At 41.0% G+C, this 21553-nt stretch overlaps 2 protein-coding genes across 2 annotated transcripts in view; one reads left to right on the forward strand and one right to left on the reverse strand.

Moving 5' to 3' along the window:
- Positions 1-14183, forward strand: part of LOC112223387 (carbonic anhydrase-related protein 10-like) — a 263879-nt gene extending 249696 nt beyond the window's left edge. The window contains exons 4-8 of the mRNA XM_042305232.1: positions 2641-2736; positions 6074-6146; positions 11271-11425; positions 11671-11845; positions 13297-14183. Of these exons, the coding sequence (XP_042161166.1) occupies positions 2641-2736; positions 6074-6146; positions 11271-11425; positions 11671-11845; positions 13297-13319 (522 nt within the window). The 3' untranslated portion in view covers positions 13320-14183. The remainder of the gene's footprint in view (positions 1-2640; positions 2737-6073; positions 6147-11270; positions 11426-11670; positions 11846-13296) is intronic.
- A 2214-nt stretch (positions 14184-16397) lies between these two features.
- LOC112223389 (alpha-N-acetylgalactosamine-specific lectin) lies at positions 16398-19464 on the reverse strand. The gene is made up of 6 exons (XM_024386389.1): positions 19373-19464; positions 18850-18983; positions 18616-18707; positions 17621-17755; positions 17377-17488; positions 16398-16990 (listed from the first exon to the last, which is right to left on the reverse strand). The coding sequence occupies exons 2-6, from the start codon at positions 18929-18931 to the stop codon at positions 16908-16910; spliced, it is 504 nt and encodes a 167-aa protein (XP_024242157.1). The 5' UTR covers positions 18932-18983; positions 19373-19464; the 3' UTR covers positions 16398-16907.
- Between the last annotated feature and the right edge of the window lie 2089 nt (positions 19465-21553).

Raw genomic sequence — 21553 nt, forward strand, 5'->3', positions numbered from 1 at the left:
CTGAAAGGAAATTTGTCTCCCAGTGTCTGTTGGAAAGTAGACTGAACCAGGTTTTCCTTTAGGATTTTGCCTGTACTTAGCTCTATTCTGTTTATTTTTTAGCTTTAAAAAATCCTTAGTACTTGCCGATAACAAGCATACCCAAAACATGATGCAGCCATCACCATGCTTGAAAATATATAAAGCTGTACTCAGTGATGTATTGTGTTGGATTTGCTCCAAACATAATGCTTTGTATTCAGGACAGAAAGTACATTTCTTTGCCAACATTTTTTGCAGTTTTACTTTAGTGCCTTAATGCAAACAGGATGCATGTTTTGGAATATTTGTATTCTGTACAGGCTTGCATCTTTTCACTCTGTCAATTAGGTTCGTATTGTGGAGTAACTACAATGTTGTTGATCCGTCCTCAGTGTTCTCCTAACACAGCCATTAAACTCAGTTTCCTTCCTCTCCAGCAACTGAGTTAGGAAGGATGCCTGTATCTTTGTAGTGACTGGGTGTATTGCACCATCCAAAGTGCAATTAATAACTTCACCATGCTCAAAGGATATCCAATTTCTGCTTTATTTGTATTTTTACCCATCTACCAATGGGTGCACTTCTTTGCGAGGCATTGGAAAACCTCCCTGGTCTTTGTGGTTGAATCTGTGTTATAAATTCACTGCTCGACTCAGGTAGTCATTCAAAAATCATGTTAAGCACTATTATTGCACACAGAGTGAGTATGTGCATCTTATTATGTGATTTGTTAAGCACATTTTTACTCTTGAACTTACAGTTGAAGTCAGAAGTTTACATAAACCTTAACCAAAAACATTTAAACTCAGTTTTTCACAATTCCTGACATTTAATCCAAGTAAAAATTCCCTGTTTTAGGTCAGTTAGGATCCTCACTTTATTTTAAGAATGAGAAATGTCAGAGTAATAGTAGAGAGAATGATTTACTGCAGCTCTTATCACATTCCCAGTGGGTCAGAAGTTTACATGCACTCAATTAGTATTTGGTAGCATTGCCTTTAAATTGTTTAACTTGGGTCAAACGCTTCGGGTAGCCTTCCACAAGCTTCCCACAATAAGTTGGGTGAATTTTGGCCCATTCCTCTTGACAAAGCTGGTGTAACTGAGTCAGGTTTGTAGGCCTCCTTGCTCGCACATGCTTTTTCAGTTCTGCCCACAATTTTTCTATAGGATTGAGATCAGGGCTTTGTGATGGTCACTCCAATACCTTGACTTTGTTGTCCTTAAGCCATTTTGCCACAACTTTGGAAGTATGCTGGGGTCATTGTCCATTTGGAAGGCCCATTTGCAACCAAGCTTTAACTTCCTGACTGATGTCTTGAGATGTTGCTTCAATATATCCACATAATTTTTCCTCCCTCATGATGCCATCTATTTTGTGAAGTGCACAAGTCCTTCCTGCAGCAAAGCACCCCCACACATGACTCTGCCACCCCGGTGCTTCACGGTTGGGATGGTGTTCTTCGGCTTGCAAGCCTCCCCCTCTTTCCTCCATATGTTTTCAAAACTGTTATATTTACATGAATTCTGGTTGTTTCCAGGGATACACAAAATCCTGAAATACATATAGATATCTTTGTTAGAAATAATACTAAGTTTCCCTTTGATGTAATGATGATAAATGTGAAACTCTCAACTTACCCCACTCTCCCATATTGTGTGAGAACTTTTTCCGCAGTTCCTGTTGATTTCCCAGGAATCGTAAGTGTGTCTGCTTGGTAAAAGAAAATGTGGGCTGCTCTTTGAATAGTTGTTATTGTCGCAAGGTCACAAGTTGAGCTAGCTGTGCATAGACACCGCCCACATAAACACATCATTAAGAACCTGTAGAACCATAAAGGTGTGTAGAACTTTACTGACACCTTAGTCAACACAACTTCAAAAGGCTTGAACAGTGGAAGCCAACAAACCCTAGTCTCTGGAGAGATTGTAGGTGTGAAGGCATTTGTTTAAAGGTGCAGTGCAGTCAAAAACGCGATTTTCTTGCTTTTTTAAAATGATATTTCCACACCATGAGGTCGAAATAACTCTGTAAGAGGTTTAAAAATAAAATGCCTTGAATTGCAGCCTGTTCAGGTGGGATGACATCACAATGTGATCAGATTATTCTGACCAATGACCAGTTATCTTTTATTTGTCTACATGTACGCCTACTTTAAAGAGGTAAGCAGGGTAGACCCTAGAGTCTAAAGCTGATCCTATCCGCCAATCAGGGCTTTGTATGTAAATATGTTAACGTTTGTATCAACATGCCCACACGATCAGAATGAGATTTTCGACGGAAAAAGGCTCAGGTAAAATAAATGATTAAAAATATATATTTGGAGATGGTTTCATGAAATAAACACACACAGTCAGACACATCATTGGGACGCTGTTCGTGTCGGCTAATGGGGATCCTAATAAATTAAATCAAACGGCGATTCTAAAGACTACATGGCTCTAAGACATACCTGACTCTGCAAAATGTATTATGTGGAAAAAGGTGCGTTAGTGCTGCGCTTGACCAGAAGCCAGCACACAGCAGCTCCGCAAGAGCAGACTTTTCTACAGTCTATTTGTGCGAGGTCACTTGAGAGATTTTGTTGTATTCCTGACATTTGTTTTTTTCATCTCCAGGTTCAACTTATACACTACAACCACGAGCTGTATACCAACTACACAGAGGCGGCGAAGAGCCCCAACGGACTGGTCATAGTGTCTATATTTATGAAGGTGCGTGTGACACTCTCACAACTCCAACCTTTGATCTCACTGTGTCAAACGTGCTTGAATTTGTATGTAAAATCTTCGTATGAATGATTGACATTTTTTTTGGGGGGGGGGGGACTGTCATGCATTAACTTGGCATCGAGTCACAGTATATCATCCCACCACGTACCAGTTTGACAGTATGATTATCCCTGTATTTATTAGCTAGCTAGCTAGCGCTACGTTACTACATGCTAATCTTTTTTGACGGCATCCAAATGGTCCTTTGAGAAGGTCGCCCTGCTCTCAATCCCGAAATAGATCCACTAGAGAACTAGTTATCCTGGGAGCTTAACATTGTGTTCCCTGTATATGTCAAGGGGGGGGGGGTGTGAGGTTGTGAAATAGCTTTGTCTCTCTCTCACTAGCTTTGTTATGTGGGCTTCTTGGGCTCGGCTCAAGGCTGTGGAATTTCTTGTATTCTTCGTGCTACAGAAGTACTGCGTAGTTCAGATGCAACCCAATCAGCTAGCTACAGTAATTAGCTCCCTTGTGTCAATGGCTCGGTCTGTCAGTCACACAGGAGGACATGGAGACCCGGGTCAAGCCTCTCTGCTAACCACTTACAGAGATGGGATAGAAGAGCTACAATGTTCTGAATAAAATGTGTTTGCTTTTGCTGTCTGAAAGTTATTTTAGTGGTCAATGTAGTGGTAGAATTTTGAGTAATTAATTTTGAGCACTCATCAAATGTAATTACATGTTCAATTGTATACCCCCACACACACTCCCACCACTATAACAGACAGAGAGGTAGGCCATTGAAAGGGATATGATTAAGCACATCTCACACCCCCGTCCTCCCACTCATCGTGAAATCAATCAACACTTCACTCTCATCCTCTCTAGTCCCTCAGCCTGGCCCTCAGTGGTAATGACTCCAAACTCCAGCCATCTTGAAGTAGCTTGCTTAACTAAGGCTCTCAGATCAGTCCCGTCTCATTGTTAAAGTCGCTGAAGAGATGGGAAGTGAGGTAATTAGTGGTGTCCTTCACTATCTCAGGAACCTATTTCTCGGTATTGTGACTCATGCTTCCAGGGGACCATTAACACCTGCACACCCACCATGTTACCCTTTCAGTGACTCAGACTGCCAGTAAGTAAGGGCTTCCTTTGGGCATCAGTGGCCTGAGCCGCTATTCGAAATGACAATGGGGGGGATGTAACTGTGTGGGGTCCCCTGTGGAAACAGACACACAATGGAGGAGGACATAGTGAGACTGTTGGACACTAAATGGAGTTTGAGTCACCTTCAGCCATATCTACTAGACTAGACAGTGTTTGTCTAGGATGTGAGTGTCACCTATGTTTCTTCTCTAGATGTCAAATTGACATATGTTGTTGAACAGTTCCTCTCTGTAGCTACTTTTAAGTTTACTTCACAATTTGGAGAGAACTCCCTAATTACATTTTGCAGAATAACATGTCTGCATCCCCCTAGGTGATTTCTCCATTAAAAGTGTTCAAAACATCTGAGAAAGAGAGAGAGTAGTGACAAGGGACATCCATTGCTTTTTAATCACTTAGCCTCCGAGACATCTTGACAGTCAGAGTTGTGAGGCTGAGAATGGGACAGGAGGCTGAGGCTCGGGACTAAGGGGGATTTAAAGGAGCGTGTGGAGCATCTTAACTGATTAGTGTGTTCCACGTCGACTCTGGACCCCTGAGTCTTTAGACAAAAGCGCTACAGGACAGCTAAAAGCAGATCAGGCTCTTTAGAGTGGCTTTCTCTGGTGTTCAGGCTCTTTCAAGTGGCTTTCTCGGGTGTTCAGGCTCTTTAAAGTGGCTTTCTCTGGTGTTCAGGCTCTTTAGAGTGGCTTTCTCTGGTGTTCAGGCTCTTTAAAGTGGCTTTCTCTGGTGTTCAGGCTCTTTAAAGTGGCTTTCTCTGGTGTTCAGGCTCTTTAAAGTGGCTCTCTCTGGTGTTCAGGCTCTTTAAAGTGGCTCTCTCTGGTGTTCAAGCTCTTTAAAGTGGCTCTCTGGTGTTCAGGCTCTTTAAAGTGGCTCTCTCTGGTGTTCAAGCTCTTTAAAGTGGCTCTCTCTGGTGTTCAGGCTCTTTAAAGTGGCTCTCTCTGGTGTTCAGGCTCTTTAAAGTGGCTTTCTCTGGTGTTCAGGCTCTTTAAAGTGGCTCTCTCTGGTGTTCAGGCTCTTTAAAGTGGCTCTCTCTGGTGTTCAAGCTCTTTAAAGTGGCTCTCTCTGGTGTTCAGGCTCTTTAAAGTGGCTTTCTTTGGTGTTCAGGCTCTTTAAAGTGGCTTTCTCTGGTGTTCAGGCTCTTTAAAGTGGCTTTCTCGGGTGTTCAGGCTCTTTAAAGTGGCTTTCTCTGGTGTTCAGGCTCTTTAGAGTGGCTTTCTCTGGTGTTCAGGCTCTTTAAAGTGGCTTTCTCTGGTGTTCAGGCTCTTTAAAGTGGCTTTCTCTGGTGTTCAGGCTCTTTAAAGTGGCTTTCTCTGGTGTTCAGGCTATTTAAAGTGGCTCTCTCTGGTGTTCAGGCTCTTTAAAGTGGCTCTCTCTGGTGTTCAAGCTCTTTAAAGTGGCTCTCTCTGGTGTTCAGGCTCTTTAAAGTGGCTCTCTGGTGTTCAAGCTCTTTAAAGTGGCTCTCTTAAAGTGGCTCTGTCTGGTGTTCAGGCTCTTTAAAGTGGCTCTCTCTGGTGTTCAGGCTCTTTAAAGTGTCTCTCTCTCTAGTGTTCAGGCTCTTTAAAGTGTCTCTCTCTCTGGTGTTCAGGCTCTTTAAAGTGTCTCTCTCTCTGGTGTTCAGGCTCTTTAAAGTGCCTCTCTCTCTGGTGTTCAGGCTCTTTAAAGTGGCTCTCTCTGGTGTTCAGGCTCTTTAAAGTGGCTCTCTCTGGTGTTCAGGCTCTTTAAAGTGTCTCTCTCTCTAGTGTTCAGGCTCTTTAAAGTGTCTCTCTCTCTGGTGTTCAGGCTCTTTAAAGTGTCTCTCTCTCTGGTGTTCAGGCTCTTTAAAGTGGCTCTCTCTGGTGTTCAGGCTCTTTAAAGTGTCTCTCTCTCTGGTGTTCAGGCTCTTTAAAGTGTCTTTCTCTCTGGTGGTCAGAGAGATGGACTTGTGCAACTAGCATTATGCGAGTAAATCATGCATTGAAGTCAAGGGGAGATTTGCTGCATGCTTGCCTCAAGTTAAGATTTGGGCCTAAAGCGAATGCACTTGAATTGCTGGTGTCATATTGTTAGTGCGTTTTGGTTCATTTTGTAATGCACTGTCGAGATTGTGGAATATGGAAGTAATTTGCGATGTGTGTGACTGGCTTTGATGTGACTGTCTCTTAGTGATTCTTTCTCTCCTCTCGTATTCCAGATTGCGGAGACTTCGAATGCATTCCTGAATCGAATGTTGAATAGAGACACCATCACAAGAATAACATATAAAAGTAAGTAGAGATGCCAATGTAGACTGTAGGGAGGAACACAGTGGAACAAGTCAAAGAGTAGCTGGAGAGACTGCAGTAGAGACAGCTAGGGCTGTTAGATGGCCATATTAGAATGGCACATGGCTTGCTCAGAGAAGAGAACAATTGGATTAATGGGGTTGAGGAGAGGCTGCGTAAACACAGTGACCCCCAGTGCATTGGAGGTCTCAGAGGCATCAATGAGCTGTCATAACCACGCACGCACATACGCACACACAAACACAGCATCCAAATGGAATGATTAATGCCAACGCGGATTCCAGTGATGTGTGGTGGTGGAGAGAGACTAACAAGACTGCAGGGGTGAGGTGGTAACATCATAGAAACATGATTGATGTTCACAGATTAAGGATTGTCTTTTTTGTTTTTCTTTACCTTTCAGGGTATATATGTCCTACCTGTAGGCTAGGGGCTGGTGAGCATGCTGATGTTGTTCTAGTCTAGATAGATACACACTGTGAAAGTGAATAGCAGCTAAACTCCCAGTCTAAATAGAAGGAGCAGCTACTGTGACCTCTTCACAGCAAACATAGTACCTTTTATTATAAACGGAAGCCGCAACAGATGACTACATATTGAGTGTGTTAGCATAGTAGAGAGAGCGAGAGAGAACAAGAGACGGAGAGAGAAAGAGAGAATGATGGAGAGAGGGATAGATTGGGACAGAGAGAAAGAGAGAATCAGAAATTCTACACACTAAAAAATGCTGGGTTAAAAACAACCCAATTTGGGTAAATATTGGACAGAACACACGTTGGGTTATTTTGACACACAAAAAAAACATTATTTTCTTTAAATTGAGTTGTTGATGCTGGGTTAGTGAGCTATGATCTACCGGGTCAGATCAGAAGACTGGAGGTGTGGTTTAGCAAGGGCATGGCTTTTAGATAGTTATTTTTGGCCACCCGTGATAGTAAATGTAATTCCGGTTAATCTATTCTGTTGTATTTTCAACATATGTTAAGGTTGGAAACTGACGCTTTTGTAGCTTTAATAGGATTTAGACAAGTGTAGGAGTATCTTTTAAGTGCCTATGCATATCCCACTGTTGGGCTAGTTAACACGTTCTTATAATAACATGATGAACATGAATGACATATATGCTCACGTGTTGCCAAAAGGAAACATCTGGAAGCCACAACCCCATATGCAAAGCGGTCATCAAGGAAAAGGGTGGCTACTTTGAAGAATAGCAAATATTAAATATATTTTTTGGTTACTAAATGAAGAGGGCACGACAAAACTGATTCCCTCTAAGGAGACTGAAAAGATTTAGCATGGGTCCTCAGATCCTCAAAAGGTTCAACAGGTGCAACATTGAGAGCATCCTGACTGGTTGCATCACTGCCTGGTACGGCAACTGCTCGGCCTCCGACCGCAAGGCACTACAGAGGATAGTGCGTACGGCCCAGTACATAACTGAACTAAGCTGCCTGCCATCCAGGACCTCTACACCAGGCAGTGTCAGAGGAAGGCCCTAAAAATTGTCAAAGACCCCGGCCGCCCAAGTCGTAGACTGTTCTCTCTGCTACCGCATGGCAATCGGTACTGGAGTGCGAAGTCTAGGACTAAAAGGCTTCTCAACAACCTTTACCCCCAAGACATAAGACTCCTGAACAGGTAATCAAATGGCTACCCGGACTATTTGCATTGTGTCCCGCAACTCCGCCCACCAGCTAAACTAACCAGTGCTCCCGCACATTGACTCTATACCGGTACCACCTGTATATAGCCTCGCTACTGTTATTTTCGCAGTCATTTTACTTTTTTTTTCATTCTTTATCTATTGTTTACCTAATACCTATTTTTTACTTTCAAATTGCACTGTTGGTTAGGGCTTGTAAGTAAGCATAGCACTGTAAGGTCTTGTCATGACATGGCCCTTTCTGGGTATAGATCGTGGCATCCCCCTCTCTCTCTCTCCTGCACCCAGGTTCTGTTATCTCAGGTCATAAATTCCTGGAGGAGACTCTCTCCCCGTGACCATGCAGAAAGAGAGACACATAGAGAGAACAAAGGATTTCACATGGCGAACTCCTAAATCCCCAAATGGGGATTTGATACAAAAGGTCCACTTGTGAGTAGGTGGGAATGGTCCGTGGACACTTAAGGGATGGGTATGAAGAGTGTGTTTCATTTGGTGACCTCAAAGAGGACAGGAAACACATAACTAGATCTCTGAATATGTACATTTCTCAATTATGGGGTTTGCATCTAATTCTTGTATAAAATTAATGAGTCAAGATTAAACTATTTGTGAAATGATGTAAGGTGATGTTAAACCTTTAATGAAAGAGAATTGTATTCCCTTTAAAGTTTAACCAAGTCATTGGCCCGCCCCCATGAGCACATACATGATCTGGCATCATGGAACAGCCCTTTTCTACTGTTACGAATAAAAAACCCTGCTGAGGAAATCCTCTTCAGACCACAAAAACCCCAGCGTAAGCTAAGGTGCAGTGGTTGTTACATTCCTAACCATAGCACGTGGAGCATTGGCTGCACAGGTGGAAATGGTTCAACTCTGAGACTATCGATCACAACAGAGTAAGGGCAAATCTTAGATACTAATTACTAGTCTGCAGCTAGAAATTATGTTAACCTGGGATGCGAAGACTGACAACCACCGAAACATCTATTCTATGAGATCATTTCTGAATGGTACTCTGAAGTATCCATTCTAACTACAAACGATGATCGTCAGGGAGGCAGAGAGAGAAAGAGATGCTCAGAAAAACTGTCCAACAGACATACGGACGATTCCAACAGAGATCCCGACGACACACTGAGCTTAAATATATTGATTGATTGCAATTATTCCTGAATGAGTGAGCGTTCATGTGCAAAGGATTAACATTTCAATTAATATAATTATCAACTGTGTCGTGACTCATTTTGTCTTTCCCGCCCTTTTCAGTCCACACCCACTTCCCTTTGTCCACCAAGCCATCATATCGGCTTAGCCCACTAGGGAACCTCCAATATTAATTCCTTGTTACCATATCTACTGTGTTGTTTGTTTATGCATTTCTGTGATTATTTAGTTCATTAGTAAATACATTTTTAAGATAATTGGTGTATGGATGATTCATAGTAAAGGCTGGATTCGTGCAGATAACCAACAATTTACGGTGTTTGGAATGAGACTAACGTGAGGTAAAGAATAATTAATTAATTAGAAGACTAATTGATCAGATATTAAAATATTTGAAGAGTTATATTAAGAAAATTATAACTTTGTAATCTGAAGATTTTCCTTGGTGCCCCGACTTCCTAGTTAATTACATTAACATGATTTGTTTAATTACTTAATAATAATTACAGAGAATTGATTTGATAAAATAACAGTCTTCACAAATAATGCTGAAGACACGACAGTCTACACCTGTTGAATTCGGTGCACGTGACGAATAAACTTTGATTTGATTTGATTCCATATGTGTTATTTCATAGTTTTGATGTCTCCACTATTATTCTACAATGTAAAACATTTTAAAAATGAAGAAAAACCCTGGAATGAGTATGTGTTCCAACTTTTGACTAGTACTGTATATGGGAGGGGTTGAGAGTAAGCTTTAGGATGGGACTGGATGGTGTTCAGAGATAGATGGGAGGGGTTGAGAGTAGCTTTAGGATGGGACTGGATGGTGTTCAGAGATAGATGGGAGGGGTTGAGAGTAGCTTTAGGATGGGACTGGATGGTGTTCAGAGATAGATGGGAGGGGTTGAGAGTAGCTTTAGGATGGGACTGGATGGTGTTCAGAGATAGATGGGAGGGGTTGAGAGTAGCTTTAGGATGGGACTGGATGGTGTTCAGAGATAGATGGGAGGGGTTGAGAGTAGCTTTAGGATGGGACTGGATGGTGTTCAGAGATAGATGGGAGGGGTTGAGAGTAGCTTTAGGATGGGACTAAAAACAAACAAAAGATAACTATTGTCAAATATACTGTGTCTGTAAAATGTATATAGTACGTATAAACTGGAAGTAGAAGACTAATTGTTGTTGTCTATTAGTTTAGACCAATTAGGGGATGGATGAAAAACAAGGGGGGTTGTCAAGCAGTCTGCTATACCAATAGCCTGTCGTGTAGTCTGCTATACCAACAGCCTGTCGTGTAGTCTGCTGTACCAACAGCCTGTCGTGTAGTCTGCTATACCAACAGCCTGTCGTGTGCTGTACCAACAGCCTGTCGTAGTCTGCTACCAACAGCCTGTCGTGTAGTCTGCTATACCAACAGCCTGTCGTGTAGTCTGCTATACCAACAGCCTGTCGTGTAGTCTGCTATACCAACAGCCTGTCGTGTAGTCTGCTATACCAACAGCCTGTCGTGTAGTCTGCTATACCAACAGCCTGTCGTGTAGTCTGCTATACCAACAGCCTGTCGTGTAGTCTGCTATACCAACAGCCTGTCGTGTAGTCTGCTATACCAACAACCTGTCGTGTAGTCTGCTATACCAACAGCCTGTCGTGTAGTCTGCTATACCAACAGCCTGTCGTGTAGTCTGCTATACCAACAGCCTGTCGTGTAGTCTGCTGTACCAACAGCCTGTCGTGTAGTCTGCTATACCAACAGCCTGTCGTGTAGTCTGCTATACCAACAGCCTGTCGTGTAGTCTGCTATACCAACAACCTGTCGTGTAGTCTGCTATACCAACAGCCTGTCGTGTAGTCTGAGAAATACCATCTTAATGTGAAATTAGCAATTTGCAAAACGTCTACATATAAATGATGAACACACCGGTTAGAGTGGATGTAATACATTTTGAGACAGTAAGACAAATATATCATGGATATTCTAAACTAAATATTAAATATTAGCTTGAGAGGACATGAAATGTGATAAAGACAAGCTTGTAATGCAGCGTTCTACAATACTGGAACTAGGGACCCACAGGGGAAGCAGGATTTTGTTCCAGCCAAGCACAAACTCATCTATTTCAACTAGCAAGTGCTTGTGTTGGAGCTGAGCTAGGACACAAGCATGCACACTCTGTAGCTCTCCAGGACCAGGACTCAAGAACTCTGCTATAATAGAATATTAAAATGTAATATTGAAACCTGTCTATCTTGTCCATCTTCTCCAGATGATGCATATTTGCTGATGGGCCTGAACATCGAGGAGATTTACCCAGAAACCTCTAGTTTTATCACATATGACGGGTCGATGACCATCCCGCCTTGCTTTGAGACGGCCACGTGGATCCTGATGAATAAGCCAGTGTACATCACACAAATGCAGGTCTGTCTCTACAGTAGCTTCTTACTGCTTAGCTACATAAGACTGTCAAACAGCAATTATGTTCCTCTACATGGATTGTTCTCCCATTCATACTGAAATAATGCCTTTTCTTCACTTCCCGATCCCCTCTCATCTCTGCTTTCCTAACCTCTCTCGTTCCATCCCTTCATTTCCATATTCCACCTTTCCATCTTCTTTGTTCATGGACCTCCCTTCCCTCACCTCTCCTCCTCTCTCCTCTCCAGATGCACTCCTTACGGCTGTTGAGTCAGAACCAGCCGTCTCAGATCTTCCTGAGTATGAGCGACAACGTTCGCCCGGTTCAACCGCTGAACAACCGCTGTATCCGGACCAACATCAACTTCAGCATGCAGGGCAAAGACTGTCCCAACAACAGGGCCCAGAAGCTCCAGTACCGAGGTAAACACAGCTCCAATCCACCCACCACCACCATTTTGTTAGTGATTTATTTAAACAAGGTCTGACTAGCAGACATATACAAAATGGTGGTGAAGGAGACATGGACATTTACGTTGGTTGTTTTCTATGTGTCTGCTTGTGTCCCTCATAAAGCAAAATACTACCTAAAACATAGTCTTATCAGCTTTGTAAAATATAGCCTTACCGTTTATAGATTTTTTTTTTAATTAAAAAAAGAGTTATTGTATATTACTTATCGTGATATTATAGCAACATTTCCAAACGGCGTCTGAGAGTGTGGGCCAAACTACTTCATTACTACAAAGCCAACTCAGCATCTCAGTGTGATTCGGGGACTCTGCATGCGGTCTGTTTATCATCTCCTCTCCTCTGTTTCAGCCAATATATCTGGGCAACTGCTGCACAAAATGTGAATTTTACCCCTGAAGCTTATATACAGTGAGGGCAAGAGGTAAACCCCCATTATTCATTGTATTCTTCTTCCAGGATCTACTGTACTGTAGCCAGAATGTTCTGTTATCTTATCCTCTCGCTCTCCGATGAAATTCTTATTCTGTGCAGCAGTTGTTGAGAGATTGAAACACACACACACACACACACACACAGAGAGACAGACAGACAGACAGACAGACACAGACAGACAGACACACAGACACACACACAGACAGACAGACAGACAGACAGACAGACAGACAGACAGACAGACAGACAGACAGACAGACAGACAGACAGACAGACAGACAGACAGACAGACAGACAGACAGACACACAGACAGACACACAGACAGACACACACACACACACAGACAGACAGACACTCACACAGAGACAGACATTTTACACACACACGTTTACCCCCCCCACACACACACACACACACACAGAGACACACACACACACAGACAGACAGACACACACACAGAGACAGACATTTTACACACACACATTTACCCCCCACACACACACACACACACACATACACACACAGTATGTGGTACTCTACCTCTCCAACTAGCCCCTAGAGAGTAAACAGAAGCAGCACAATAGCAGCAGAGTTGTCTCTTGTCTTTAATTACACTAGTTGTACTTGTTAATCTAAGGTTAAACCTTGAAGGCAGAGGAATGTCAGCCCCCTCATAGCTAGGTGTCAGTGGGCTAATTGAATGGGAAATGTATATTGGGATGCTAACAGAATGCTAACTAACAGATACTGTAGAAATGTTGTCATTTAGCGTACATTGCTAATATGAACATGGAACACCACAGCACCATATCGCTATGCTCAATGCATTCTGTCTCAATCCTAACAATGTATTGCCATGTTAAAATGAATGTTATAGATGCTGCAGGATAGAAAGGGGCTCCATGCTAGACATGCATGTGCACAGAAAGGTGTGGTCTTCTCACACTGTCCCTCTCCTCTCTTCCAGTGAATGAGTGGCTGCTAAAGTAGTCTCTCTTGGGTGAGCACAGAAACAAGACACAATGACAGAGACAGGAGGGGGATATGAGAGAGAGAGAGAGAGAGAGAGAGAGAGAGACAGAGAGAGAAGGAAGGAAGGAAAGAAGGAAGGAAGGAAGAAAACAACTGGAAACCGCACCAAGGCTGCATCTCATCTAAGATTATTTCATGTAAAAAGAGAAAAAAAAGAAACTGAACATTATCAAGTAAAAGACTTTGTGTTGCTTTGCAAAGAGACGACTACTTTTCATACGTACATCGAGAACTATTTGAATTCCAACACATACTAACTGACACGTCCAGTACAAATATATCTATTACGAAACCTGTTTTGATACTGATACTTTTTTGGGAGATAACAAAATGTTTAAAATGTACAAAAACACTGAAGCATTTATTTCATACAACCTCTTCTTCACACGGACTGAGTAGGACTGATTGGGACTTTTAGCCTCTGTACATAGACACCTTGCTACCAATGAGATCTTAAGGACTTATCAAGACGACGCCCCTAGTGGTTTAGACAGAGAAGGTCTTCAAGGCTCATAGCTGCGTCGTCATCACCGTCACTTACAAGGCATGCCGACTGCAACAAGCCAAGAGAGCTAGACCTTACAGTCTTGCCTTGTAATAGTAGGTCATTATCAAAGCATCAACGGGAAAGGATCTTCTGTCTAACTGATGAACCGATGAGTGTCTTGGCCTTTGTTGTATATAGTATAATTATCAGTACTGCTGAAAAACTGAATATGTAAAGAAAAATACAAATAAACATTTTAAAAGATATATTAAGAGGATAAAAAAAGATGAGTATTTTAAAGGCCCAGTGCAGTCAAAAATGTGATTTCTTGTGTTTTATATTTCCACACTATGAGGTTGGAATAATACTGTGAAATTGTGAAAATTATGATAATGCCCTTTTAGTGTAAGAGCTGTTTGAAAAGACCACCTGAAATGTCAGCCTGTTTTGGTTGGATGGAGTTTTGGCCTTCCTGGTGACATCACCATGCAGTAAATTAGTTAATAGACCAAAAGAGTTCCAAACCTCTCAGACAATAACAGATAATTGTCTGTTTTTCCCCTCTCCAATCAGACCAATCCCAGACAGGTCTAGCAAAATTCTTGCTTGAGAAATTGCCCTTTGCTAAGAAGCTATTTTTTGTTTATTTTTGGCCATTTTAATTGAAAATAAATCACAGTAAGGTACTTAATTGTTATCCAGAAATGATTTGATATTGAGATTAACACTGGCTGCAATGGACCTTCAAACGCTTGGTTCACTTTGAATTGTGGAAGCAGTTCTGAGCTGAAGCCTGTTTTATTGCTTACAATGGTCTTACACTGTGTTTGAGTAATGTTATCAGCCCAATAAATGTGTCTGGAAAGTTCACTTTGGAAAATATGCTTCACTTTACACTGTTGTTTCTATGTATATGGTTTTGTGCTAAGTTATTGAATGAAGTTAGCGTGGTGAGCTGTACACGTTGGTGAGTGAGCAAACCGGTCTCAACTACAGCAAGACGCTATATGTCATCCAGTGGAGAATCCTCAGAGGATTTCATAAAAATAAATAAGTTATCCTTTTTTAGATAAAACTATACTAAATATATTCACATCACAAAATAAATAATTCAAACACATTGTTTGTGCAGCACTCTGTAGGGAAGCACCGTGGTGTAACCGGAGGACAGCTAGCTTCCGTCCTCCTCTGGGTACATTGATTCAATACAAAACCTGAGGCTCATGGTTCTCACACCTTCCATAGACTTCCACAGTAATTATAAAAACTTCCATAGGACATCCTCCAACCTATCAGAGCTCTTACAGCATGAACTGACATGTTGTCCAACCAATGAAAAGATCAGAGAATGAATCTAGTATTGAAAGCATACGCTACAGATAACTAACACTGCAGTGAATAAAATGTGGTGAGTGGTTGACTCAAAGAGAGAGAAAGACAATAGTTGAACCATTTCGAACAATTTCTTTTAAAAATGAAGGAGTGACGAGATAGAGAGCTAGCTAAATATATTTTTTAATTACTTTAAATGTTATTTACATAGGTAGCAAAGGCAGTTAGATAGTTTAGCCTAATCAAACAGAGAGGGATACCATGTTAGCTAGCTCGCTGTGACTATCCAAAACTGGAACTCTTCCAAGTCATGGTAACTAGTTAGTTTAGTTTTTCTAATTTATTGCCTACAGGGGCCCGCCGGTGTAACTGCTATTTGCTTACTGACTGTACTGCGTGACTGTAGCGGGTTTACTAGCTAACATGTTAGTTCCATTAGCTACGGTATGTTGACTATGACGTTACTTTAGCTAAAATGGTGACAACGATGTGGGCTGTGTGTAGCTGTATGATAGGAAGGTTTGGCTTGGAACGGGGGTTGTTTCCCGCCTGGTCACAGACAGCTGATGTGTTGTGCATTGAAGTCTGCAAGTGAAGGGAAGAGGGGAGAGAAGGAAAACAACAAGCTGTTTGTATCTTGTTATAAAAGTGAACTGTCTGCTTGTGATCAGGGATGGATCCATTCCGACGATTCTGTTGGAATTCAAATTGAAACGGAAGAAAACGGAAACGGGTATAAACATACCTGAATTTGTCCAATTGAACTAATGATTACACCCTAGATCAGCTAGATACAGGCAGGAATGTGCAAGGTGGTATTGAATATGTCATGGTCTGTCTGTCACCTCAAATCTTTCTCTGGACCTGAGTGCACCTACGTTGTAATCGTTCGTTCATAGACTACGTTGTAGCAACCTCATGATGGTTATAGGGGAAATTCGAGTATCATGTGACTATTAGGCTAAATCTATCAATGTTGCATTGAACTGGGTGAATGGAATATGAATGTCAGTCATCCAATGTGGTGTAATAGAAATAAGGCCACGCTCATTAAAAAAAATATCTTCCTCTCTCATCTCAAAGGGCACCGACTGCCATGTGATGTTAGTATCACCTCCTTGATGTCTCACGCATGGTACAAGGTACCAGACACCTATCAATCAAGTTATCACATAGAAAACGATATGTAAAATAGATTGACCATGCCTGAGAATGGGTGAAGCTGAAAGGTTTTATTCAAAGAGGCATTGAAGCATTGAGGGATAATCAGGATGGCACATTCCAACAATTCTTTCAATATTCCATATAAGAGTCAAACCATTAAAAATGTGCTGAGACTAATTTCCCCTGTACATTCAGCATTATCATGTTTGTGTTCTTAGATAATGGTCGGTTTTGAGTTAGTGAGGGGATTGAACCATTTGTTTGTGGATAAACCTTGGGTGCCTCGATGGTTGGTAGCTTAAGGCTAGTAACATACAGAGAACATGAGAGAAAATGCAATTGTAGAATCAACCTGACAATAACTTTAACAATTGACAATGGCAACCGAAAATAGTGTAATTGCCATTAGATCACTTTTTATCATATTGTCATCAAGTATTCAATCGGTCCTCAATCAACGCAAAGGACTTTACGTGCGATAGCAGAAAATAAAATCAGAGTATGTTGGCGAATTCCCTTTACGCTCGCACTCTGTGTGGATGGTGTTGGACTCCTCTGCCATCTTAGGCTACTCCACCCGTAGCAATTCTCATGCAGACAAAGGTACAGCTACTGTCACACTTGATGTCATCGAAGCCCTCAGCCCCTGTAGAGGACAATGTCCATGTTAGTCTCGGTGGAAGGCAACAGAGTAATGACAACAGCGCTTCAATCAATGCGACAAATATGGAAAATTACAAATATCATATGATATGTTACTGTGAAGTTTGACCGTGTTTATGCACTTCTTACTATGTATTTGATTGTTCAGTCCTTCATATAGGGTCCCTATGCTTCAGGCCAGGCTTCAAACGGAACTGCATTGTAGCACGCTTGACATTTAAAGGTAATTTCCAATTGAGCAGACATCTGCAGTGTTTACCTTGAATGCGATCTCCGTGAATGCGGGAACGTTGCCTTTAAAAGGCGCATTGTCAATACGGATTGGGATCCCGGCATAAGTGTCACACATCCAATTTAAAGTTTACTGACCTGCATAAGAGTTCAGTGCCACACAGTCTTCTTCTCCCCACTGCTGAGCTTTGGCACTTTCGGACCAGAACCAATTCACGGATGACCCATCAGTCCACACATAATTCCCTTCCTGTCAGGGAGAACATTTCAAGGTTATCAACATCTTAGTGAAGGGCAGTAGTAACTTATCAACTGCCCAAATTAAAGAGATGTGAAATAAGACCTTAGTAAGTGCTTACATGAGTGTTAAGGATTGTTTTACCTGATCCAGATCATTCAGTCCTACCCAGGCGTAAGCAGAGATACTCTGGGTCTGCTTCACCATGGAAAGGAGAAGCTGGTATTCTTCAACGCTGTGGACAGCAGCAAGGGTGCCCCTATCTCTCTTGCAGTAATCCTTTATGAAGAAACATCCATATTTTATTGATTTATTTTACAAGCCTTGACTTTGTAGACATTTGATCAGTAGTGGTACACGGACGGAAAACTAATTTATATGGTAATTTGGGGTATTATCAACAGTGAAATGTCTCAGCCTCCATCTTTTTTTCCCCCACTAATTGGTGTTTTAACCAATCACATAAGATTTTTGCACATCAGATCTTTTTCAGCAGTGATCTGATTGGTCAAAAGACAAATTAGTGGAAACATATCAGAATTGCGCTGCCTGTGTAGTCGCAGCCTGAGTATTGCAGAAGCACAACATGAATAACATAAAAAGATGGATGAAATAGATGAAAACAACTTTTGAAAACAAGGAAAACATTCCAAATAAATGGTTCGTTTCATTGGAAAACACATTGACACTTTTAGGTTTGCTTGTACTAATCCCTGGTAAGTACAGTAAAATACTGTTAAATACACCCCCCCTCCTCGATTAATTTAATGAATCCATTCATTACGAATACAGTAGCATTTCTTCGCTGTATAGATTCTGTATTTTGGATGTTTTCACTGTATTTCGAACACTTTCAAACAATATGATTGAATCACAATTAAAACTTTAGTGCATAAAAATTACAAAAAGTTCAAATGAGTTAACTGATTGATTCTGACAGCCCGTATATTTATATTGCAGTAGGTCTACTGTAATATGAAATGCAGAATGTTACTTGCCACTGAGCTGCCTGTAAGTTAGTGTCAGTGTAATAAAAATAAGGTTATATTAATTGGAAGTTTAAGTTATTTAATATTCTCTTTTCCACCATCACTGTAAATGGAAGTGTTGATTAGATTCGCTGCAGGTGGGACACTTACCAGTGCTTGCTGCCATCCCATTTGTTTATGAACCATTCTGTAGCAATGGGGTATTGCACTGTCTGGTCCAGTATATCCACTTGGACAGATATCTGCAGAGAATGTACTTTTTATTTTAAATTCCTGCAAGCTTGAAACCTAACTACTACTAATCACTTAGAACAGCAAATAGAAGAGAGGAAAAAAAAGACATTCAAAATAAACTGGATTCAAATGGGATTGGCTGTCACTTACAATGAGGATCGTGGCGGAGGGCTCCAGTTCCCAGAAGGGTGAGGAGGAGACAGGCAAGAACAGACACAGTTACGACTCCCATGATGATGGATCGAAGATCGTGGTGGTCTTTTGGCCTTCTACTGCAGTTCTTCCTATAAAACAGAATTATATCAAAAAGTGTATTACTCAGGAGAACCCACAGCGTTACAGATTCATGTAGGATATAGATATAATTATTATTTAAATACTACAATGTTTTTTTGCCAACAACAAATTAGAACATTTTAGGCCAGGATTTAATCTGATCGCGCTTTGTCTGCAATGCACATTTTAAAGGTAATGTTTCTGTGTTGGCAGAGACCACATTCCTGTCGGCTCAATCAGAAATGACTTTTAAATGATACATTGTCCAAATACGTGATTGGATTGAATCCCGGCCCTTATAATTTATACCTTTTTGAGGCATAACCATGTTGATATTATGTCTCTCTTTTTTAAGACAATAGTTAAAAGTTCTTCGTAAAATCGTAAAGACCCTCACCAAATTCAGAAGAGAGAAACTGATGTCTTCCTTGAAGTGTTTCTTCAACCAGAAAGGACAGGTGTCTTTTCAATTCAAATGTTAGCCCTTTTAAAAGAGACATTTGGGGAAGTAGAAGTAGAGATATCATCTGCAAGTCATATACCATTGCAGCAAGTACTGATTATGATCCATAATATCCTTGGCCCTGTCCATTCTTTTAAATATGATTTTATTTGAATCGTATGTAGACTTACATTGAGGCCCTATGCATTGCTATGCATATCCTCTTTATGGTGGTTGTGAGAAGTACATACACACTAAGAAGTACATACACACTAAGAAGTACATACACACTAAGAAGTACATACACACTAAGAAGTACATACACACTAAGAAGTACATACACACTAAGAAGTACATACACACTAAGAAGTACATACACACTAAGAAGTACATACACACTATCCCCACATGAAAGTTCATATTTAATGTTAGAGATGTATTTATTTTCTGACCTGAATGTCCTGAAAGCTGATTGGCCGGTTTATCCTTTCAGGGATGCTATTCAGAAGGTACAGTAGACCACAGCAGCAGTTAATAACCGCTTGAATGATAATGGCTAAAATGTTGATTTCCTCCTAAATAGATGTACTCCAAAAGAAATGATATGTCATGAGAGGGCCATAAGCAATAACTAGCCATGCTTATACTGCCAGAAAGATTACAATCCCTCCTTTCTGGTAAAAAATAGTTATAAATTGTTGAGGTGTGCTCAATTTTGAGGATGTATTTCCTATTCTACAAAAGTCTATGTATAAGGCTTGAAATTACTTATATGCTTTCTAGATTTAGAAACAGTCCATTTATAAAAACAACTAACTAGATGTAACCTTCCTTATGTAAAAAAAAAACATATTTCTGTGGTTAGTGTTGAGAAAATGTTAATTTTTTCCAAATGTCTCGTTTCAAAACTTCTTCCCCCACCTCAGTGAACCTCTGACAGAACTCAACGTTCATCTCATGTTGTCCTTCTGCGACAAACAGAAAGTGTCTTCTGTTTCAAACTGGGGTCAGATTTCCCACTGGGATATTGGACGGGGCAAACTAGGGCTTTCGATCAATGTACGTTGTCCACAGATCGATTTATAAGCAAACATGTTGGTTGGAACAGGTACCAGAACCACATGCCTCCCCAATTTCAGAGAGTTGACATTCAAGAGGTTAACTGCATACATGGAGGCACTGTTTATAGCCCATGGGACACGGATCGGTCTATAGGTCTCCTGCCACAAGTTATTGCTGCGCCCTCCATAAATTCTGTGATGCACCAGACCAGTCCAACAGCTATTCTGTTGTGGGGTGATTACATGTGCTACTGAATGTTCATAAAGTAGATAAATAAAAATGTGCAAGGAGGTTGGCAGGTGCGTAATATTTTGTAGTCATTGTCAAATGTATTGGCTACATATGCAGTTGTGATAGCAGAACCTCATATGTAGCTAAGAAACAATTTATATTTGGTTCAAATAAGGTTTTATTCTGAAGTGTAGAAACACTGTAATGTTGACATAGAATGATACAGAATTATTTAGAAACCACATCCTGTTGGTATTTAGCAAGTTGTCGTGACTATGGTCATCATCAACATATTGCAACATATTTCTTTGTAAAAAAAAAACATATTCCTTCTTCCTCTTCACATGGTGAAGTCTCATGCTAACAAGTAAACCAGGTGGCTGTGTACATTTTTTGTAATTTATCAGATAACTTACAGGAGCTATTAGGGTTAAGTGCCTTGCTCAAGGGCACAACACATTTTTCATCTAGTCTGCACTGGGACTTGAACCGGTGACCTTTCAGTTACTGGCCCAACATGCTTAACCGCTGGTGTACTGCAAAATGACAGTATGAATTTCATTTATTTTGGGAAATGTAAATACCCTGCCAACTAAAAAACCTGTTAGAATGATAAATGTGTGTATGCTCCTTAAGCCCCTTAAGGTCCTTGTGTAATGTGATATTGTACCCCCTAGCCCCGCCCCCAGCCCCGCCCCTAGCCCAATTGTCCTTTGAATTGAATTTATTTTGGGTAACAGACATATTAACTCAGCAAAAAAAGAAACGTCCCTTATTCGACCCTTACCCAGTCTTCCAAATATAATTAGTAAAAATCCAAATAACTTCACAGATCTTCATTGT

This window comes from Oncorhynchus tshawytscha, linkage group LG24 (genome assembly GCF_018296145.1).
Source record: "Oncorhynchus tshawytscha isolate Ot180627B linkage group LG24, Otsh_v2.0, whole genome shotgun sequence".
NCBI classification, from domain to species: domain Eukaryota; kingdom Metazoa; phylum Chordata; class Actinopteri; order Salmoniformes; family Salmonidae; genus Oncorhynchus; species Oncorhynchus tshawytscha.

Excerpts from the sequence above, each read along its gene's own strand:
- LOC112223389 (XM_024386389.1), bottom strand. The coding sequence starts at position 18,931 with ATGGGAGTCGTAACTGTGTCTGTTCTTGCCTGTCTCCTCCTCACCCTT. Across the intron at positions 18,708-18,849 it reads CCTCCGCCACGATCCTCATT|ATATCTGTCCAAGTGGATAT; the intron begins GTAAGTGACAGC and ends CATTCTCTGCAG. Across the intron at positions 16,991-17,376 it reads GGCACTGAACTCTTATGCAG|GGGCTGAGGGCTTCGATGAC; the intron begins GTCAGTAAACTT and ends TGTCCTCTACAG.